The sequence below is a fragment of the Mobula birostris genome, assembly GCF_030028105.1.
Source record: "Mobula birostris isolate sMobBir1 chromosome 1 unlocalized genomic scaffold, sMobBir1.hap1 SUPER_1_unloc_1, whole genome shotgun sequence".
In the NCBI taxonomy this organism is placed as follows: Eukaryota; Metazoa; Chordata; class Chondrichthyes; order Myliobatiformes; family Myliobatidae; genus Mobula; species Mobula birostris.
The window spans coordinates 1,069,532-1,086,020 of record NW_027274035.1 but is presented as its reverse complement, the minus strand read 5'-3'; the positions used below and the strand labels follow the sequence as shown (position 1 = coordinate 1,086,020).

The 16,489-nt window shown below is 43.3% G+C and overlaps 1 protein-coding gene across 1 annotated transcript in view; it reads left to right on the top strand.

Moving 5' to 3' along the window:
- Window positions 1-16,489, top strand: part of LOC140191985 (regulator of G-protein signaling 22-like) — a 204,855-nt gene that overhangs the window by 36,594 nt on the left and 151,772 nt on the right. Inside the window, exon 2 of the mRNA XM_072249889.1 lies at window positions 2,809-3,030. Coding sequence (XP_072105990.1) covers window positions 2,917-3,030 — 114 coding nt within the window. The 5' untranslated portion in view covers window positions 2,809-2,916. The remainder of the gene's footprint in view (window positions 1-2,808; window positions 3,031-16,489) is intronic.

Here is a 16,489-nt window from a genome sequence, read left to right as displayed (position 1 = left end):
AGAAACTGCCTAGAATTTCCCTAGCACATAGCCCTCTATTTTTCTAAGCTCCGTGAACCTATCTAAGTTTGTCTTATAGGACCCTATTGTATCCTGGAGATTGCTGGAGGAATACTCAGTTCAGGTCTGCAAGCTGCCAAGGGAACTGGGGCATAGTTGCTGAGGCTAATGAGACTGCTACCGAGGAGGATGTGGGAGATGCTGATGCTGGGAGTGGGACTGTCTTGGCAGAAAGCTGCTGAGTAGCAGCAGCAAGAGCAGTAATGGCTGCCACCTGATTTCTGGCTGTCTCTGGTGAGTTGTTGAACTGTTGCTGCAAATCCTAACAAATCTGTTCTTTCTGCTTGGACTGTGTTTGCCACTCTGAAAGCAGTTGTTCCACTGTGAGACTGTACTGTCAATCCAGTCTTTACTGACTCCAACTTCACCTCCATCTTACCGATGAACTTCGGTTTGGACTGGGCTTGCCACTCTGAGAGTAGCTGTCACACTGCACGAGCTACTTGTGCTCACCCAGCCTCCACTGACTTTAACTCCTCTCCTACTTGACAAATGAATGTCAGGGCTATGGTTACCTGTTCTCTCTCCACTGCGTCCATTTTGATGGTCGAATCTTGCTGCCACAGTGTACAGTGATGTCCCAAGTGCAGAGGGAGAGGCACTGAAGCAGATTGAACAGTTCGCTGATTTTTTTTTGTAGAACTGTGTAGAAGAAAAGGAAAATAGTAAATGTTAGGCCAACAGGGCCGTTAGCTGAAACTTTCAAACTAAAACCAGCGGCAACACTGCAGCTCAGAAGCAGTAACAATATTCTAAATTAAATCCTCCCCTTTACAATGTCAATCTTGCGCTCAGTTTGCACTTTCCCAGAATGAGGACTAAGGTAAACAGGGAGCATTGCTGTCATTGCGCTTCAGTCAAGACATGAAAAGACTGAAACAAATGGAAGGGAGTTAAGTACAATCACAAGGACCTGTAATTGTCTGGAACATGCATACTCATGAGTGTGATTGCCGAGCCCTTTCAGTTGTTTGCCTGCGAGGCACTCAGACTGCACAGCAGAGTCTGTCCTTGTGACAACTGCAACTTCCATATGTAGTCATAACCTGATTTCATGACACTCAATTTCTCAGTCAGTGGATTTCTTCAATCCAGATTCAAAAAAAAGCACACAACGCTAAAAAAAAGAACATCCATTTCCCAGTGCCCTAGAACTTTTTTAAGTGCTGCAGGACACTATTGAAAAATTGAATCCAAAAGCATAATATTGCAGTTGCTGGAAATCTAACATTAGGATAATAAGATGCTAGAAATACTCAGTAGGCAAACAGCAATGTTGGAGGGAGAAATTGAAGTAATGCTTCAGGCCGATTCATAGGAATATGTTGGAAATTATGCTGCTTTAAATACTATATTTTGTCTGTATTATTATGGTTAAGATTCCTGGATCTATTCCAAAATCAATTGAAGTCAAATTATTCATTCAAGCAGTTATAGTTGTTATCCCCGTATATAATTATTTTTAATGTATGAGGTTGTCAACCACCAACTTTCTTTCTTGCTGACGGATCCCTCCTACCTTTGCCACTTAAGTAATAATTAACCCAAGGCTGACATAATTACTGTAACTTATCTCTTGGTATGTCATTTTTTGACGTAAAATATGTTGTTTGTTCTTGCACATTTGATCAGCATTCAATTTGAACCTAGTCCATTGCTCCATGACACAAATAAGCTAGGCAGTTAATACTTTATTCCTCTATAGATGTTATGTGTTGGACTTCATAATAGGGCAGCACAAAGAGTCAGAAAGAAGGATGAATTGTTGCATCATTCTAAGTATTTCTTCATCTTTATCTGGATACATTTTTCATGGGTTCATCACATGGCACTTTAATCTTATAGCACAGTCAAAAGATATTTTCCCCTTCTCCAATATTTTTCCAAATTAAAAACTGTTTTCAAAGAAGATGAAACAATGCATACTTATTTCTTATGCTCAGATGATATTTTCCTTGCTAGTGAAATATTCTTTATGGAGATTCCTAATCAATGTAACCGTGTTAGCAAAGTGTATGGCTGAGATTAGAATTCCAGACATCCCATCTCTCCTGGAAGTTCCTGGAGTCTCCTGCATATTGATAGCGGCTCCCTGACACCCAGAAATTATATACAATATCCTGGAAATTGATTTTTTTTTGAGAGGGAGAGGAAGAGCGAGCATCCTGATTGGTCTCTCTTTGTGCTAAGTAGACCTATCAGTTTTCTCTGTGGGCGGGCTTTACAGTCGACCTCAAAAATAATGACAATGTTGCTCGCTGCACTGTTTGCTATCTGCACTGTCTGCACTGTTGCATTGTTTGCAACAGTGACATTTCTATTACCCATGGTGGGTTAAAATGTAAAAGACACATTGAAGTGAGTTTAACAGGTGTCATTCGTTCATTAGCATAGCTAACGTTATTTAAACTAACTGGCTAGCTGCTAAGGAGCTACACAAATGTCCTATGTGATGAGGCCAAACTCCATGTAGACTTGCTTAAAGTTGTAATAGAATAAACATGGTAATATAAGTACATATTTTAATGTCACACTTTCTGCAACTTTGTTTACAGATTTACAGATTAGACAAAATCACTAAACAAAGTATTACATACACCCTTGGGGGTCAACTGGACTGGGGGAGGCAGATATGGGGTTGTGGCGGGGGAAGCAGGGGTGCTACCTCCCTGAAATGAGTTTTTGCAGGGTGGGATGTCTGGAGTTCTGTCTTTGTATATTTAAATATACATTCTCTTTTTATTTCAGAGCTTTCCAAAGCAAATTTGGTATAACAAAGAAAGACAGTTATTTGAAATTATTGACAGCGCCAAGAAAAATCTTTTGAAACAGCTGAAAGGTTTGGTGCAGGCTTACATGCCTATTGACCCGATCTACAATGTGACAGTCAAATCAAAAGAACAATATCCTAAATTTGAACGAAATATCACCGCTCAGCACTGGAAATTTGATGACAAGTTCACTGTGGAGGTTAGTAGATGATTTGCGATATAATTACAGGATAATATTAGCTTTAATTGACACTTGCATCAAAACGTACAATGAAATTTGTCATTTACGTCAATGACGAACAGAGTCCGAGGGTTGTGCAGGGGGCAGTTCGAAAGTGTCAACATACTTCTAGTGCCACATAGCATGCCCACATCTCATTATCATAACCCTAACCATATGTCTTTGGACTATGGGAGGAAACCAGAACACCTGGAGGAAACCCATGCAGTCACGGGGAGAATGTACAAACTCCTTACAGGCTGCAGTGGGAATCAAACCCTAATCAGTGATCACTGACATTACAAAGCAATTGTGCTAACCACTACACTACCAGGCCATCCTTTTGAATATGCCCATCAGAGAGTAAAAATAAGAAAGATGGTGCCTGCGGAAATCTCAATTAGAACAAAATCACTGCAGATGTCCTATGTTCAAAAGAAAACACTTGAATATTTCATGTTTTTCATGTAAATGAATTTTCAGAAACAGGGATCTGAGTATATATATGTATAACTTTCAACTTGCATGGTTGTATATAATGTGTACTGTCATATTTTCTAATTAGTCTGTAGAAAAGAAATTACAGGGTTAAATTTTCATAAAACTTTGAATAGACCATATACGAGAGTATTGTGATTGCTTGTGAGTACTGCCGAGGATGGGGCTGAGCCTAAACAGGAAGAGCAGCTGCAAGAAGTTCAAGAACATATTACTCATTCGTTACAGGATGGAGCTATATTTGGCTTTGCCTCCACAGAAAATTTAATTGCATGAAAATTCATCTGATTATGCTAATTACTCTTGCTTTCATTTCTTTAAAACTACCTCCTTCAGGGATATCATATTGCAGAATTACATATCCCATCATTCAATGATCAATCACCAGATCACTTAAAACACTGAACATGGGATTTATTTATATTTGCCTTCAAAATTCTGATTCATCACATGAGGATGGAAAAGAGTGGATGCAGTTTTTACAGGAGGGTTTTAGGATTCTAACAACACAGTGACATCAGCCACCCATCAGATCCTCATGTCACGAAAGCTTGAGTGTACAGATTTCGGGTTTTGCAATGCAAGAATAACAGACGATAGAGTCATTCATCAGTGAGATTAATCGGTTAGAGTTATCTAGCAATAGCTATAAAGGGCACAGAACAGTGGACCTAGGGCAAAGGGAGTAATACGCACATTTGTTATGATGTTAAAGCACGTTACCTCAAGTAAGACAACAGCCTATCCTCATCAAAAGTTCCAACCTACATGTACATCCATCAATCAGGTGATCCAACAATCAACCAACTAGGAAATTTGGTTTTAGATGTGAAAAATAAACCATCACAGGTTTCACATTTCTGGTCTTTTCTCCCATTGTTGCCAAAATAACAACAAATGGCCACCTAATTGAAAGTCATTTTCGGCAATGATCACCATCTTCTTTTCAATCAAATGGACATCTAGATTGAGTAAGGACTTCTCAGAAACTGAGAAGTTCTGGGACATGGAATCTTGTTTTAATTATTTTTAGGGTCTAGGTATCACTGGGAAAGCCAGCATTAGTTACTCATCCCTGTCTGCCCTTGAGAAGGTGCTAGTGAACCACTACTGTCTTTCAAACTCCTGCATGTTTTTGGATGGGGAGTTCAGGATTTAGTCCCAATAACAAAGAAGAACTGGTGATATATTTCAAAGTTACAGTGGTATGCAACTTGGAGGAAAACAAGCAGTGGTGAACTTTCCATTTACCAGATTCTTCTTGTCCTTCCTTGTTGGATCACGGATTTAGGAGGTACAGTGAGCTTTGTAGATAGTACACATGATAGCTACTGTGCATTAATGGTGGAATGTTTATGGTGGTTGATTAGGTGCTAATGTGGCCTGCTTCTTTGTCCTGGCTGTCACTGAGCTTCTGGGGTGTTGCTGGAACTGTACTTATCGAGGCAGATAGAGAGTATTCCATCCTGGCTTGAAGATGCTGCTTTGTGCCATGTGGATAGTGATAAAGCATTGAGGTGTCAGCAAGTCACAGGATAACTAGCGTTTGACTTGTTGGGTGGAGGCACAGATAGTGTTGAGGAAACAGGGGGTCTGCAGAAGGACTTGGACAGATTAGGTTTATGGGCAAGGAGGCGGCAGAATGGGGAAATGTAGGGTCATACACTTTAGTAAAAGAAGCAGAGGCAAAGACTAATCTAAATGGGGAGTGAATTCAGAAGGCAGAGATACAAAGGGGCTTGGGAATCCTAGTGTTGGATTCTCTAAAGGTTCATTTGCAGTTGGTACTAAGGAAGACAAATGCAAGGTTAGCGTTCATTTTGAGAGAGCAAGAATATAAAAGCAAGGATATAATGCTGAGGCTTTATAAGGTATTAGTCAGACCACATTTGGAGTCGTGTGAGCAGTTGGAGCCCCATATCTAAGAATGGATGTGTAGGTATTGAAGAGGGTTCAGAAGAAGTTCATGAAAATGATCCCAGGAATGAAACGGTTTACTTATGAGAAGCAACTCCCACAAAATGCTGGAGGACCTCAGCAGGTCTGGCATTTATGGAAATGAATTAAGAGTTGTTTCTGGCTGAGATCCTTCATCATCAAGACTGGAAAGGAAGGGGAAGATGCCAGAATAAGAAGATGGGGGGGATGGGGGGGATGGGAAAGAGGTCAAGCTGGAAGATGATAGGTGAAGCCAAGTGGGTGGGGATGGGGGATGAAGTAAAAAACTGGAAAAGGTAAAGGGCTGGATAACAAGGAAACTGATAGGACAGTGGACCTTGGGAGAAAGAGAAGGTGTTTGGGCACCAGGGGGAGGTGATAGGCCCATGAGGAGAAGAAGTAAGAGGCCAGAGTGGTGAATAGAAGGCGAGGGAGGAGGAGGGGAAATTATCAGAAGTAGAAATCAATGCTCATGCCATCAAGTTGGAGGCTATCTAGATGGAATATGGGGTGTTCTCCTCCAACCTGAGAGAGACCCCACTGTGTCAGAAGAGGAAGCCCTGGACCAACATGTCAGAATGGAAAGGGAGTGAGAATTAAAATGCTTGGCCACTGGGAAATTTTGCCTTTTGCAGATGGAGTGGAGGTGCTTGACAAAGTAGTCCCCCAGTTTAGACTGGGTCTCACCAGTGTAGAGGAGGCTGCGTTGGGAGCACAGTACACAGTGTTGGAGGTGATGTGTTGTCTCACCTGGAAGGACTACTTGGAGCCTCGAATGGAGGTGAGGGAGGAGGTGAATGGGCAGGTGAAGAATCTCTGTTGTTTGCGGAGATAAGTGCCAGGAGAGAGACTAATGAGTGGGGATAAATGGACAAAGGGTATCACAGAGAGAGCAATCCCTGCAGAAAGTGAATCCCTGCAGTTTAGCCATGGGAATCAATAGGTGTATAAATGATATTGGAAGACACGGGGCCAGCCGGCATGAACTTCAGATTGCGGCCCCTGCCATTGATCTCGGCGGCGCCAACACCCCAGGGCATATTCAAAACCCGGACTCCAGCAATGACCATGGACACCTTCAAAGCGATTGCACAACCACCAACTGCGACCCCAGCCTTGAACTCCAGGCCGGGTCTTTATGTGCTGCTGTTGTGACTCCCGTCTCCCCTTCCCCCACCACCATTCTGCAACCCCGTCTCCCTCAGATCCCACCGTCAACTCCTGGGTCCTCAGAGGCTCCATCTTCCTCTCACCCTAACCCTCCCTTCTCCACTGACACCCCCAGCCTCCCTGCTCCTCCCCCCTCTGATCCCACTTCTCATCCATGCCGGGTCTTTATCATCCCCTCCGACCTTCAACTGTCTGAGGCAGAGCGCTCTGTCCTCAGTAAGGGCCTCGTCTTTGTCCCCCTTCGCCCACAACTCAGTGAGTTCCGTGTTCACCATGATGCGGAACTCTTCTTCCACCGGCTCCGTCTTTGAGCCTACTTCTTCGGCAAGGACCCTCCCACCCCTTCTCCCGTCTTCAGCCCTCCTCCTCTTCATGGACACCCCGCTCTGGTCTTCTGCCTGCTCTGGATCTCTTTATTGCTAACTGCTGATGGGACATCAACCACCTCGACTTCACTGCACCTTGTTTCCATTCCAACCTCACTCCTTCCGAATGCTGTGCTCTCCACTCCCTCCACACTAATCCTAACCTTACTATAAAACCCACTGATAGCGGGGGGGGGGGGGTGCTGTTGTAGTCTGGCGTACTGACCTCTACCTTGCCGAGGCACAGCGACAACTCACAGATACCTCCTCTTATTTACCCCTCGATCATGACCCCACTAAGGAGCACCAGGCCATTGTCTCCCATACTATCACCAACTTCATCCGCTCAGGGGATCTCCCATCCACTGCTACCAACCTTATAGTTCCCACACCTGGCACTTCCCGTTTCTACCTCCTACCCAAGATCCACAAACCTGCCTGTCCAGGTAGACCCATTGTCTCAGCTTGCTCCTGCCCCACTGAACTTATTTCTGCATACCTGGACACTGGTTTATCCCCCCTTGTTCAATCCCTATGTTCGTGACACTTCTCAGGCTCTTAAACTTTTTGATGATTTTGTGTTCCCTGGCCCCCACCGCTTTATTTTCACCATGGATGCCCAGTCCCTATATACTTCCATCCCCCACCAGGAAGGTCTCAAAGCTCTCTGCTTTTTTTTGGATTCCAGACCTAACCAGTTCCCCTCTACCACCACTCTGCTCCGTCTAGCGGAATTAGTCCTTACTCTTAATAATTTCTCCTTTGGATCCTCCCACTTCCTCCAAACTAAAGGTGTAGCTATGGGCACCCGTATGGGTCCTAGCTATGCCTGCCTTTTTGTTGGCTTTGTGGAACAATCTATGTTCCGTGCCTATTCTGGTATCTGTCCCCCACTTTTCCTTCGCTACATCGACGACTGCATTGGCGCTGCTTCCTGCACGCATGCAGAACTCGTTGACTTTATTAACTTTGCCTCCAACTTTCACCCTGCCCTCAAGTTTACCTGGTCCATTTCCGACACCTCCCTCCCCTTTCTAGATCTTTCTGTCTCTGTCTCTGGAGACAGCTTATCCACTGATGTCTACTATAAGCCTACTGACTCTCACAGCTATCTGGACTATTCCTCTTCTCACCCTGTCTCTTGCAAAAACGTTATCACCTTCTCGCAATTCCTCCGTCCCCGCCGCATCTGCTCTCAGGATGAGGCTTTTCATTCTAGGACGAGGGAGATGTCTTCCTTTTTTAAAGAAAGGGGCTTCCCTTCCTCCACTATCAACTCTGCTCTTAAACGCATCTCCCCCATTTCACGTACATCTGCTCTCACCCCATCCTCCCACTATCCCACTAGAAATAGGGTTCCCCTTGTCCTCACCTACCACCCCACCAGTCTCCGGGTCCAACATATTATTCTCCGTAACTTCTGCCACCTCCAATGGGATCCCACCACTAAGCACATCTTTCCTTCCCCCGCCTTTCTGCTTTCCACAGGGATTGCTCCCTACGCGACTCCCTTGGCCATTCGTTCCCCCCATCCCTTCCTACTGATCTCCCTCCTGGCACTTATCCTTGTAAGTGGAACAAGTGCTACACATGCCCTTACACTTCCTCCCTCACCACTATTCAGGGCCCCAGACAGTCCTTCCAGGTGAGGCGACACTTCACCTCAGTGGCCATGCATTTTATTCCATGTCCCATTCCCATTCTGATATGTCTATCCATGGCCTCCTCTACTGTAAAGATGAAGCCACACTCAGGTTGGAGAAACAACACCTTATGTTCCATCTGGGTAGCCTCCAAACTGATGGCATGAACATTGACTTCTCAAACTTCCGCTAATGCCCCACCTCCCCCTCGTACCCCATCTGTTATTTATTTATTATTATTATTATTAATTTTTTTTCTCTCTCTCCTTTTTCTCTCTCTGTCCCTCTCACTATACTCCTTGCCCATCCTCTGGGCTTCCCACCTCCTCCTTTCTTTCTCCCTAGGCCTCCCGTCCCATGATCCTCTCATATCCCTTTTGCCAATCACCTGTCCAGCTCTTAGCTCCATCCTTTCCCCCTCCTGTCTTCTCCTAGCATTTCGGATCTCCCTCTCCCCCTCCCACTTTCAAATCTCTTACTATCTCTTCTTTCAGTTAGTCCTGACGAAGGGTCTTGGCCCGAAACGTCGACTGTACCTCTTCCTAGAGATGCTGCCTGGCCTGCTGCGTTCACCAGCATTTTTTAGGTGTGTTGTTGGAAGACAGTTTGTCTCTAGAGATGGAGACAGAGATCAAGAAAGGGATCAGAAATGGACGAAATGAATTTAAGGACAGGGTGGAAGTTGAACATAGAACATAGAACATAGAATAGTACAGCACAGTACAGGCCCTTCGGCCCACAATGTTGTGCTGACCCTCAAACCCTGCCTCCCATATAAGCCCCCACCTTAAATTCCTCCATATACCTGTCTAGTAGTCTCTTAAACTTCACTAGTGTATCTGCCTCCACCACTGACTCAGGCAGTGCATTCCACGCACCAACCATTCTCTGAGTAAAAAACCTTCCTCTAATATCTCCCTTGAACTTCCCACCCTTACCTTAAAGCCATGTCCTCTTGTATCGAGCCCTGGGAAAGAGGCGCTGGCTATCCACTCTATCTATTCCTCTTATTATCTTGTACACTCTATCATGTCTCCTCTCATCCTCCCTCTCTCCAAAGAGTAAAGCCCTAGCTCCCTTAATCTCAGATCATAATGCATACTTTCTAAACCAGGCAGCATCCTGGTAAATCTCCTCTGTACCCTTTCCAATGCTTCCACATCCTTCCTATAGTGAGGTGACCAGAAATGGACACAGTACTCCAAGTGTGGCCAAGCCAGAGCTTTATAGAGCTGCATCATTACATCGCGACTCTTAAACTCTATCCCTCGAATTATGAAAGCTAACACTCCATAAGCTTTCTTAACTACCCTATCTACCTGTGAGGCAACTTTCAGGGATCTGTGGACATGTACCCCGAGATCCTTCTGCTCCTCCACACTACCAAGTATCCTGCCATTTACTTTGTACTCTGCCTTGGAGTTTCCAAGTGTATCACCTCACACTTCTTTGGGTTGAACTCCATCTGCCACTTCTCAACCCACTTCTGCATCCTATCAATGTCTCTCTGCAACCTTTGACAATCCTCTACACTATCTACAACACCACCAACCTTTGTGTCATCTGCAAACTTGCTAATCCACCCTTCTACTCCCACATCCAGGTCGTTAATAAAAATCACGAAAAGTAGAGGTCCCAGAACAGATCCTTGTGGGACACCACTAGTCACAATCCTCCAATCTGAATGTATTCCCTCCACCACCACCTTCTGCAGGCAAGCCAGTTCTGAATCCACCTGGCCAAACTTCCCTGGATCCCATGCCTTCTAACTTTCTGAATAAGCCTACCATGTGGAACCTTGTGGAATGCCTTACTAAAATCCATATAGATCACATCCACTGCACTACCCTCATCTATATGCCTGGTCACCTCCTCAAAGAACTCTATCAGGCTTGTTTGACACGATCTGCCCTTCACAAAGCCATGCTGACTGTCCCTGATCAGACCATGATTCTCTAAATGCCTATAGATCCTATCTCTAAGAATCTTTTCCAACAGCTTTCCCACCACAGACGTAAGGCTCACTGGTTTATAATTACCCAGACTATCCCTACTACCTTTTTTGAACAAGGGGACAACATTCGCCTCCCTCCAATCCTCCAGTACCATTCCCGTGGACAACGAGGACATAAAGATCCTAGCCAGAGGCTCAGCAATCTCTTCTCTCGCCTCGTGGAGTAGCCTAGGGAATATTCCGTCAGGCCCCGGGGACTTATCTGTCCTAATGTATTTTAACAACTCCAACACCTCCCTTAATATCTCCCTTAATATCAACATGCTCCAGAACATCAGCCTCAATCATTTTTTTCTCACCATCATCAAGTTCCCTCTCATTGGTGAATACTGAAGTGAAGTATTCATTGAGGACCTCGCTCACTTCCGCAGCCTCCAGGCACATCTTCCCACCTTTATCTCTAATCGGTCCTACCTTCACTCCTGTCATCCTTTTTTTCTTCACATAATTGAAGAATGCCTTGGGGTTTTCCTTTACCCTACTCGCCAAGGCCTTCTCATGCCCCCTTCTTGCTCTTCTCAGTCCCTTCTTAAGCTCCTTTCTTGCTTCCCTATATTCCTCAATAGACCCATCTGATCTTTGCTTCCTAAACCTCAAGTATTGCTGCCTTCTTCCACCTGACTAGATTTTCCACCTCACTTGTCACCCATGGTTCCTTCACCCTACCATTCTTTATCTTCCTCACCGGGACAAATTTATCCCTAACATCCCGCAAGAGATCTCTAAACATCGACCACATGTCCATAGTACATTTCCCTGCAAAAACTTCATCCCAATTCACACCCGCAAGTTCTAGCCTTATAGCCTCATAGCCTCATAATTGACCTTTCTCCAATTAAAAATTCTTGTCCTCTCTGATTCTATCCTTTTCCATGATAATGCTAAAGGCCAGGGAGCAGTGGTCACTGTCCAGTTGGAGGCAAAGTTGATGAAATTGATGAGCTCAGCATTAGTGCATGAAGCAGCACCAATGCAGTCATCTATGTAGTGCAGAAAGAGTTGGGGAGTATTACCAGGGAAGGCTTGGAACAAGGACAGTTCTATGTAGCCAACAAAAAGGCAGGTATAGCTAGGGCCCATGTGGGTGCCCATGGCTACACTTTGAGTTTGGAGGAAGTGGGAGGAGGCGAAAGAGAAACTGTTGAGGCTGTTCTGACAAATAGAGGAGGAGCATTTGATGGCTCTGAGAATGTACTCACAGGAGTTCAGAAGAATTATGGGGGAATCACTTGAAATGTACCAAATGCTGAAAGGCCTAAATAAAGTGGACATGGAGAGGATGTTTCCAATAGTGGGAGAGTCTAGGACCAGAAGGCACAGTCTAAAAATAGAAGAATGTCCCTTTAGAACTGAAAAGGAGCTTTATTTTGTCAGAGGTTGGTAATTCTGTGGAATTCATTGCCAGAGATGGCTGTGGAGGTAAAGTCACTGGGTATATTTAGAGTGGAGTTTGATAGGTTTTTGGCAAGAGCATCCAAGGTTATGGAGAGAAAGCAAGAGAATGGGGTTGAGAGGGAAAATAAATTAGCCATGATCAAATGGTGAAGCAGGCTCGATGGGCTGAATCACCTAATTCTGTTCCTGTGTCTTGTGGTCTTTTAAGTATTTTTCATAAGAAAAACACAAATTAATCATAAATTATGCACAATTTTTACACGAGTGAACACAACTAGAATGAAAAATGGTCAATCTTAGTACAAAATTTTCAAAGTTGTCATGGTGACGCTAGGGTTTTGCCAGTTGGTTCAAGAACTAAATAGTTGAAGGGTAATAGCTGTTTTCTGAACCTGGTAATGTGGGACTTCAGGCTTCTATATCTCCTGCCTGCTTCTGCATGATGGTAGCTATGAAAAGCTGGCATCGTCTGGCTAGTGGGGATCTTTGATGATCCTTATTGCCTCCTTGAGGTTGTGCCTCCTGTAAAAACTACCAGTGGTGGTGAGGGATGTGCCGTTTGGCCGAGTCTACTTTTCTCTGCAGCTTCTTACATTCCTGTGCATTTGAATTGCCATATCAGATTAGGATGCATTGAGTCAGGATACCTTCAAATGGACAACTGTAGAAGTTTGTTGGAAGTTACAGTAAAAGAAAATGAAATAAGAGAGAGGGGGCATAAAAAAAAGTCTTGAAGGTAATTTAAAGTGAATCCAAAAGTATTTTACAGGCATTTAATCAGGAAAACGGTGTAAGACTGGAGGTGGAGCTGACATTTGAAAAAAATATTTTTATGCAGGCACAGGGTGTGGCTGTTACTAAATGACTACTTTACATCAGTCTTTTCTAAGGAAGAAGATGCTGATAGAATATCAGTAATAGAAGATGTAGTTAAAATCTCATTAGGATTACAACCTACAGAAGGGTCCCGAAATAAAGGGATTAAAATCTTTTGGTCAAGATTGGTTGCATTGTGGATTACTGTGAGAGATGAGAGTGGGCACTACAGAGGCCTGGCTATAATCTTTCAAAGATCTGATTCATGAGCGGTGCCTGTGGGTTGGAATATGGTAAATTGTAGAACAGTATGGACTTACTCAGGAGAGTATTTGGATAAATCCCAGTAATACACCAATCAGTGTGGAACATTCAGCAAGTAATAAGCAGGAAACTAAATTAACAATCAAATGGACAAATTTGGATTAATTACAGAAAGCTTGCATCAATTTATTAAAGGCAAATCATATCAAAATAATTTCATAATATTTTTGATGGTGTAATAGAGGGAATCAGTGACCGAAAGGAAGCTGATGTACATAATGAGAGGCTGCATTATGGTCTAGTATGGGAACATCAATGCCTTTGAGTGGAAAATCCTACAAAAGGTAGTGGATTTGGCCCAGTACATCATGGGTAAAACTATTGAGCACATCTACATGAAATGTTGCCATAGAAAAGCAGCATCCATATCAAAGATCCTCACCACCCAGGCCATGCTCGGTTCTCACTGCTGCCATCAGGTAGAAGGTGCAAGTTCCCCAGGACTCACACCACCAGGTTCAAGAACAGTAACTTCCCCTCAACTATCAGGCTTTTTGAACAAAAGGGGATAGCTACACATTTAAGGACTCTTTTATCTTGCTATTTTAAGCCTCTTATTTATCTGCATTTGCGCAGTTTGTTTACAGTTTACAGATCCTGTTTACAGTTACTGTTCTATAGATTTGCTAAGTATACCAGCAGAAAAAGAATCTCAGGGTTGTAAGTGTTGACATGTATGTACTCTGATGATAAATTTTACTTTGACCTTTGTAGTATAAATGAGCTACCAAAGGGCATTTGATAAGATGCCACCTAGTAAGCATATTATATATTCTTCACAAAGGCTTTTGGTAAGGTGGCACATAATAGATGGCGTCCAATATGGAGGCACTGCTGAGGTTGCAGTGTTGGCAGATTCAATGGTGGTGTTCAAAATGAGGCTAGATAAGTATCTGAAAAAGAATTTGCAGGCTGTTGGCTGAGGACAGAGATGTATAGTAAACTAGATGAATTACTCTTGCATTGTTTAGTATGGAATTTACAGTCTAAATGGGTTCTTTGCATGGTGTATCATTCTGTGATTCTATTAAAAAAATTCAATTCAGTTGTTCAGATATGACCTTCCCTTAACAAATCCATGGTTACTGGTCCTACTTGTTGAATTTTAACATGTGCAGGAATTTTTCCAACAAATAGCTAATTATCAAAGTTAGCTTGATTGCTTTTAGATACGCTTACTTTCTCCCTCTTAGTGCACAGTATCTTCCTGATTTTCTTCCCCCTGCCTTCATCTGGCCAGAAATTTACAACAGCTATCTTAGTCAGGCCACAGCATAGCTAAATCTGGGTTCGTTCTCCCCATGACCATGTGGTTTTCCTCCGGGTGCTCCGGTTTCCCCTTACATTCCAAAGATGTGCGGGTTCATAGGTTAATTTGTCCACTGGGTGTAATTAGGCAGCGTGGGCTCGTTAGGCTGTAAGGGCTGTTACCATGTTGTATCTCTAAACAAGTAAATAAATATAAAAGACTTGGGCATCACGAGGAAATCTGCAGATGCTGGTATTTTAAGCAACACACATAAAAATTGCTGGTGAACGCAGCAGGCCAGGCAGCATCTATAGGGAGAGGTACTGTACAGTCGACTGTACCTCTTCCTATAGATGCTGCCTGGTCTGCTGTGTTCACCAGCAATTTTTATGTGTGAGACTTGGGCATCATCAGGTCCCAAAGTGAAATGTTAATGAGAATTTTACTGGCTTTGTCTGAGTTGTCCTGCTTATTTAAACAATAACCGAAGAATTTGTTAAAACTGGAAATTAGACAATGCTGGCAAACTCCCGGAAGATAAATAACCCTGGCGTTTTAACCAGCAATCTTTCAGGATAAGTTCAATTAAAATTGTTGTGTAGAGTAAATTCCAGGATAGCAGGGGGTCTGGGTGTAACTTTTGAGTTCATGCTACATTTTTCAGGGTTAGCAGGTAAATCCCAACTTAGAAAATCATGCTGCTTGTGTTATTCAGAAGAATGAACAAAATTTTAGATTTTTCACAAAAAGCATTGGTAAAGGATTAAATTCAAAAGTGGGAACTGCTTTGGAGGATCATGTTTTAATATAGTTACTTTTTAAATTACTGAGATTTTAATCAAATAGTGTACACCTTCAGTTTGTCATCAGAAGTTACTAGAAGTGATACTTTCACTAGCTGGATATTGTGGAATTATTTAAAGCCTATCAAATCTATTGAACTTTGGGAAGATGGCAGTGCAGCCACTCTGGGTCCAACCAATGGTGTAGTTGTTCATCCTTTATGCAATTATACAATTGCAAGTCACTGCTGGATATTAAGAACATTAAGTACCTCAGGTCTACCCCACTGGTGAGTTGCTGGATAGCAATGGAGCTGGAGTTGTTGTGTACCATATTGTCGCCTGCTGGTCTTGTTGCATACCGTAGTTGCACAGAGGCAGAGCACAGTCCAACAAATGGTGCAAATTTTTAAAAATTTATTTTATTTAGAGATACAGCAGGAGTAGGCCCTTCCATTCTAAGGGGAGGAAGTACAGAGATTCCCTACAGATGGTGCCAAAATTGAACTCCAAACTCCAGTGACCCAGACAGTTGGCTTAGTGCTAATTGCTATGCGATCATGGCTCCCGAATGATTGTCTTGGACGTTCTTCTTGTGATTGCAAGGCCCTGTTGAATATTGGTTGTATAGAATGCTGCAGGTCCAGTTCTCTGGTGAGACAAACAGTGGGGAAGCTGCATGGCCTCAGTTGTTGAGTGGACTAGGCTCTTATGCCATGGCATCACCTGTTATATCCGCCTTTGGAAGAAGAAGCTGGAGGGGGTGAAGGAGAGAAAAGAGTTGTGCTATGTTGGTTGCTCCCACCAGTGCTGCTCTCCAGTATTCGCCCAGTGGAAAACAAGCCGGCTTGTTTTCATCTGTGGCTTTACGAGTTCATGATGAGGAACTGCTGTGTCCTTGTTCTTGCAGAAAAGTGGTTCCACAACAACATCCCATGCACCATCAATCTATAGGGCATGCCAGGACTTAGGCTATACTATTTTTTGTGAATGTATGTTTATCTCCTATCATAACTATATGTACTGTGTGCTGTGTGTGACTGTTGGTGCTATGTTTTGCATCTTGGCTCCAGAGGAGCACTGTTTCGTTTGACTGTTTTGATGTGTATGGTTGAATAACAACTAAACTTGAACTTGAGAAAATTCTATCAATGACTGAAGATCTCTATAGAGTTTTGTTATGCCTTCCTCAGGTGTTAATTAAATCTATTCTTCCATTTATAGTTAAATCTTTAATTAGAGGA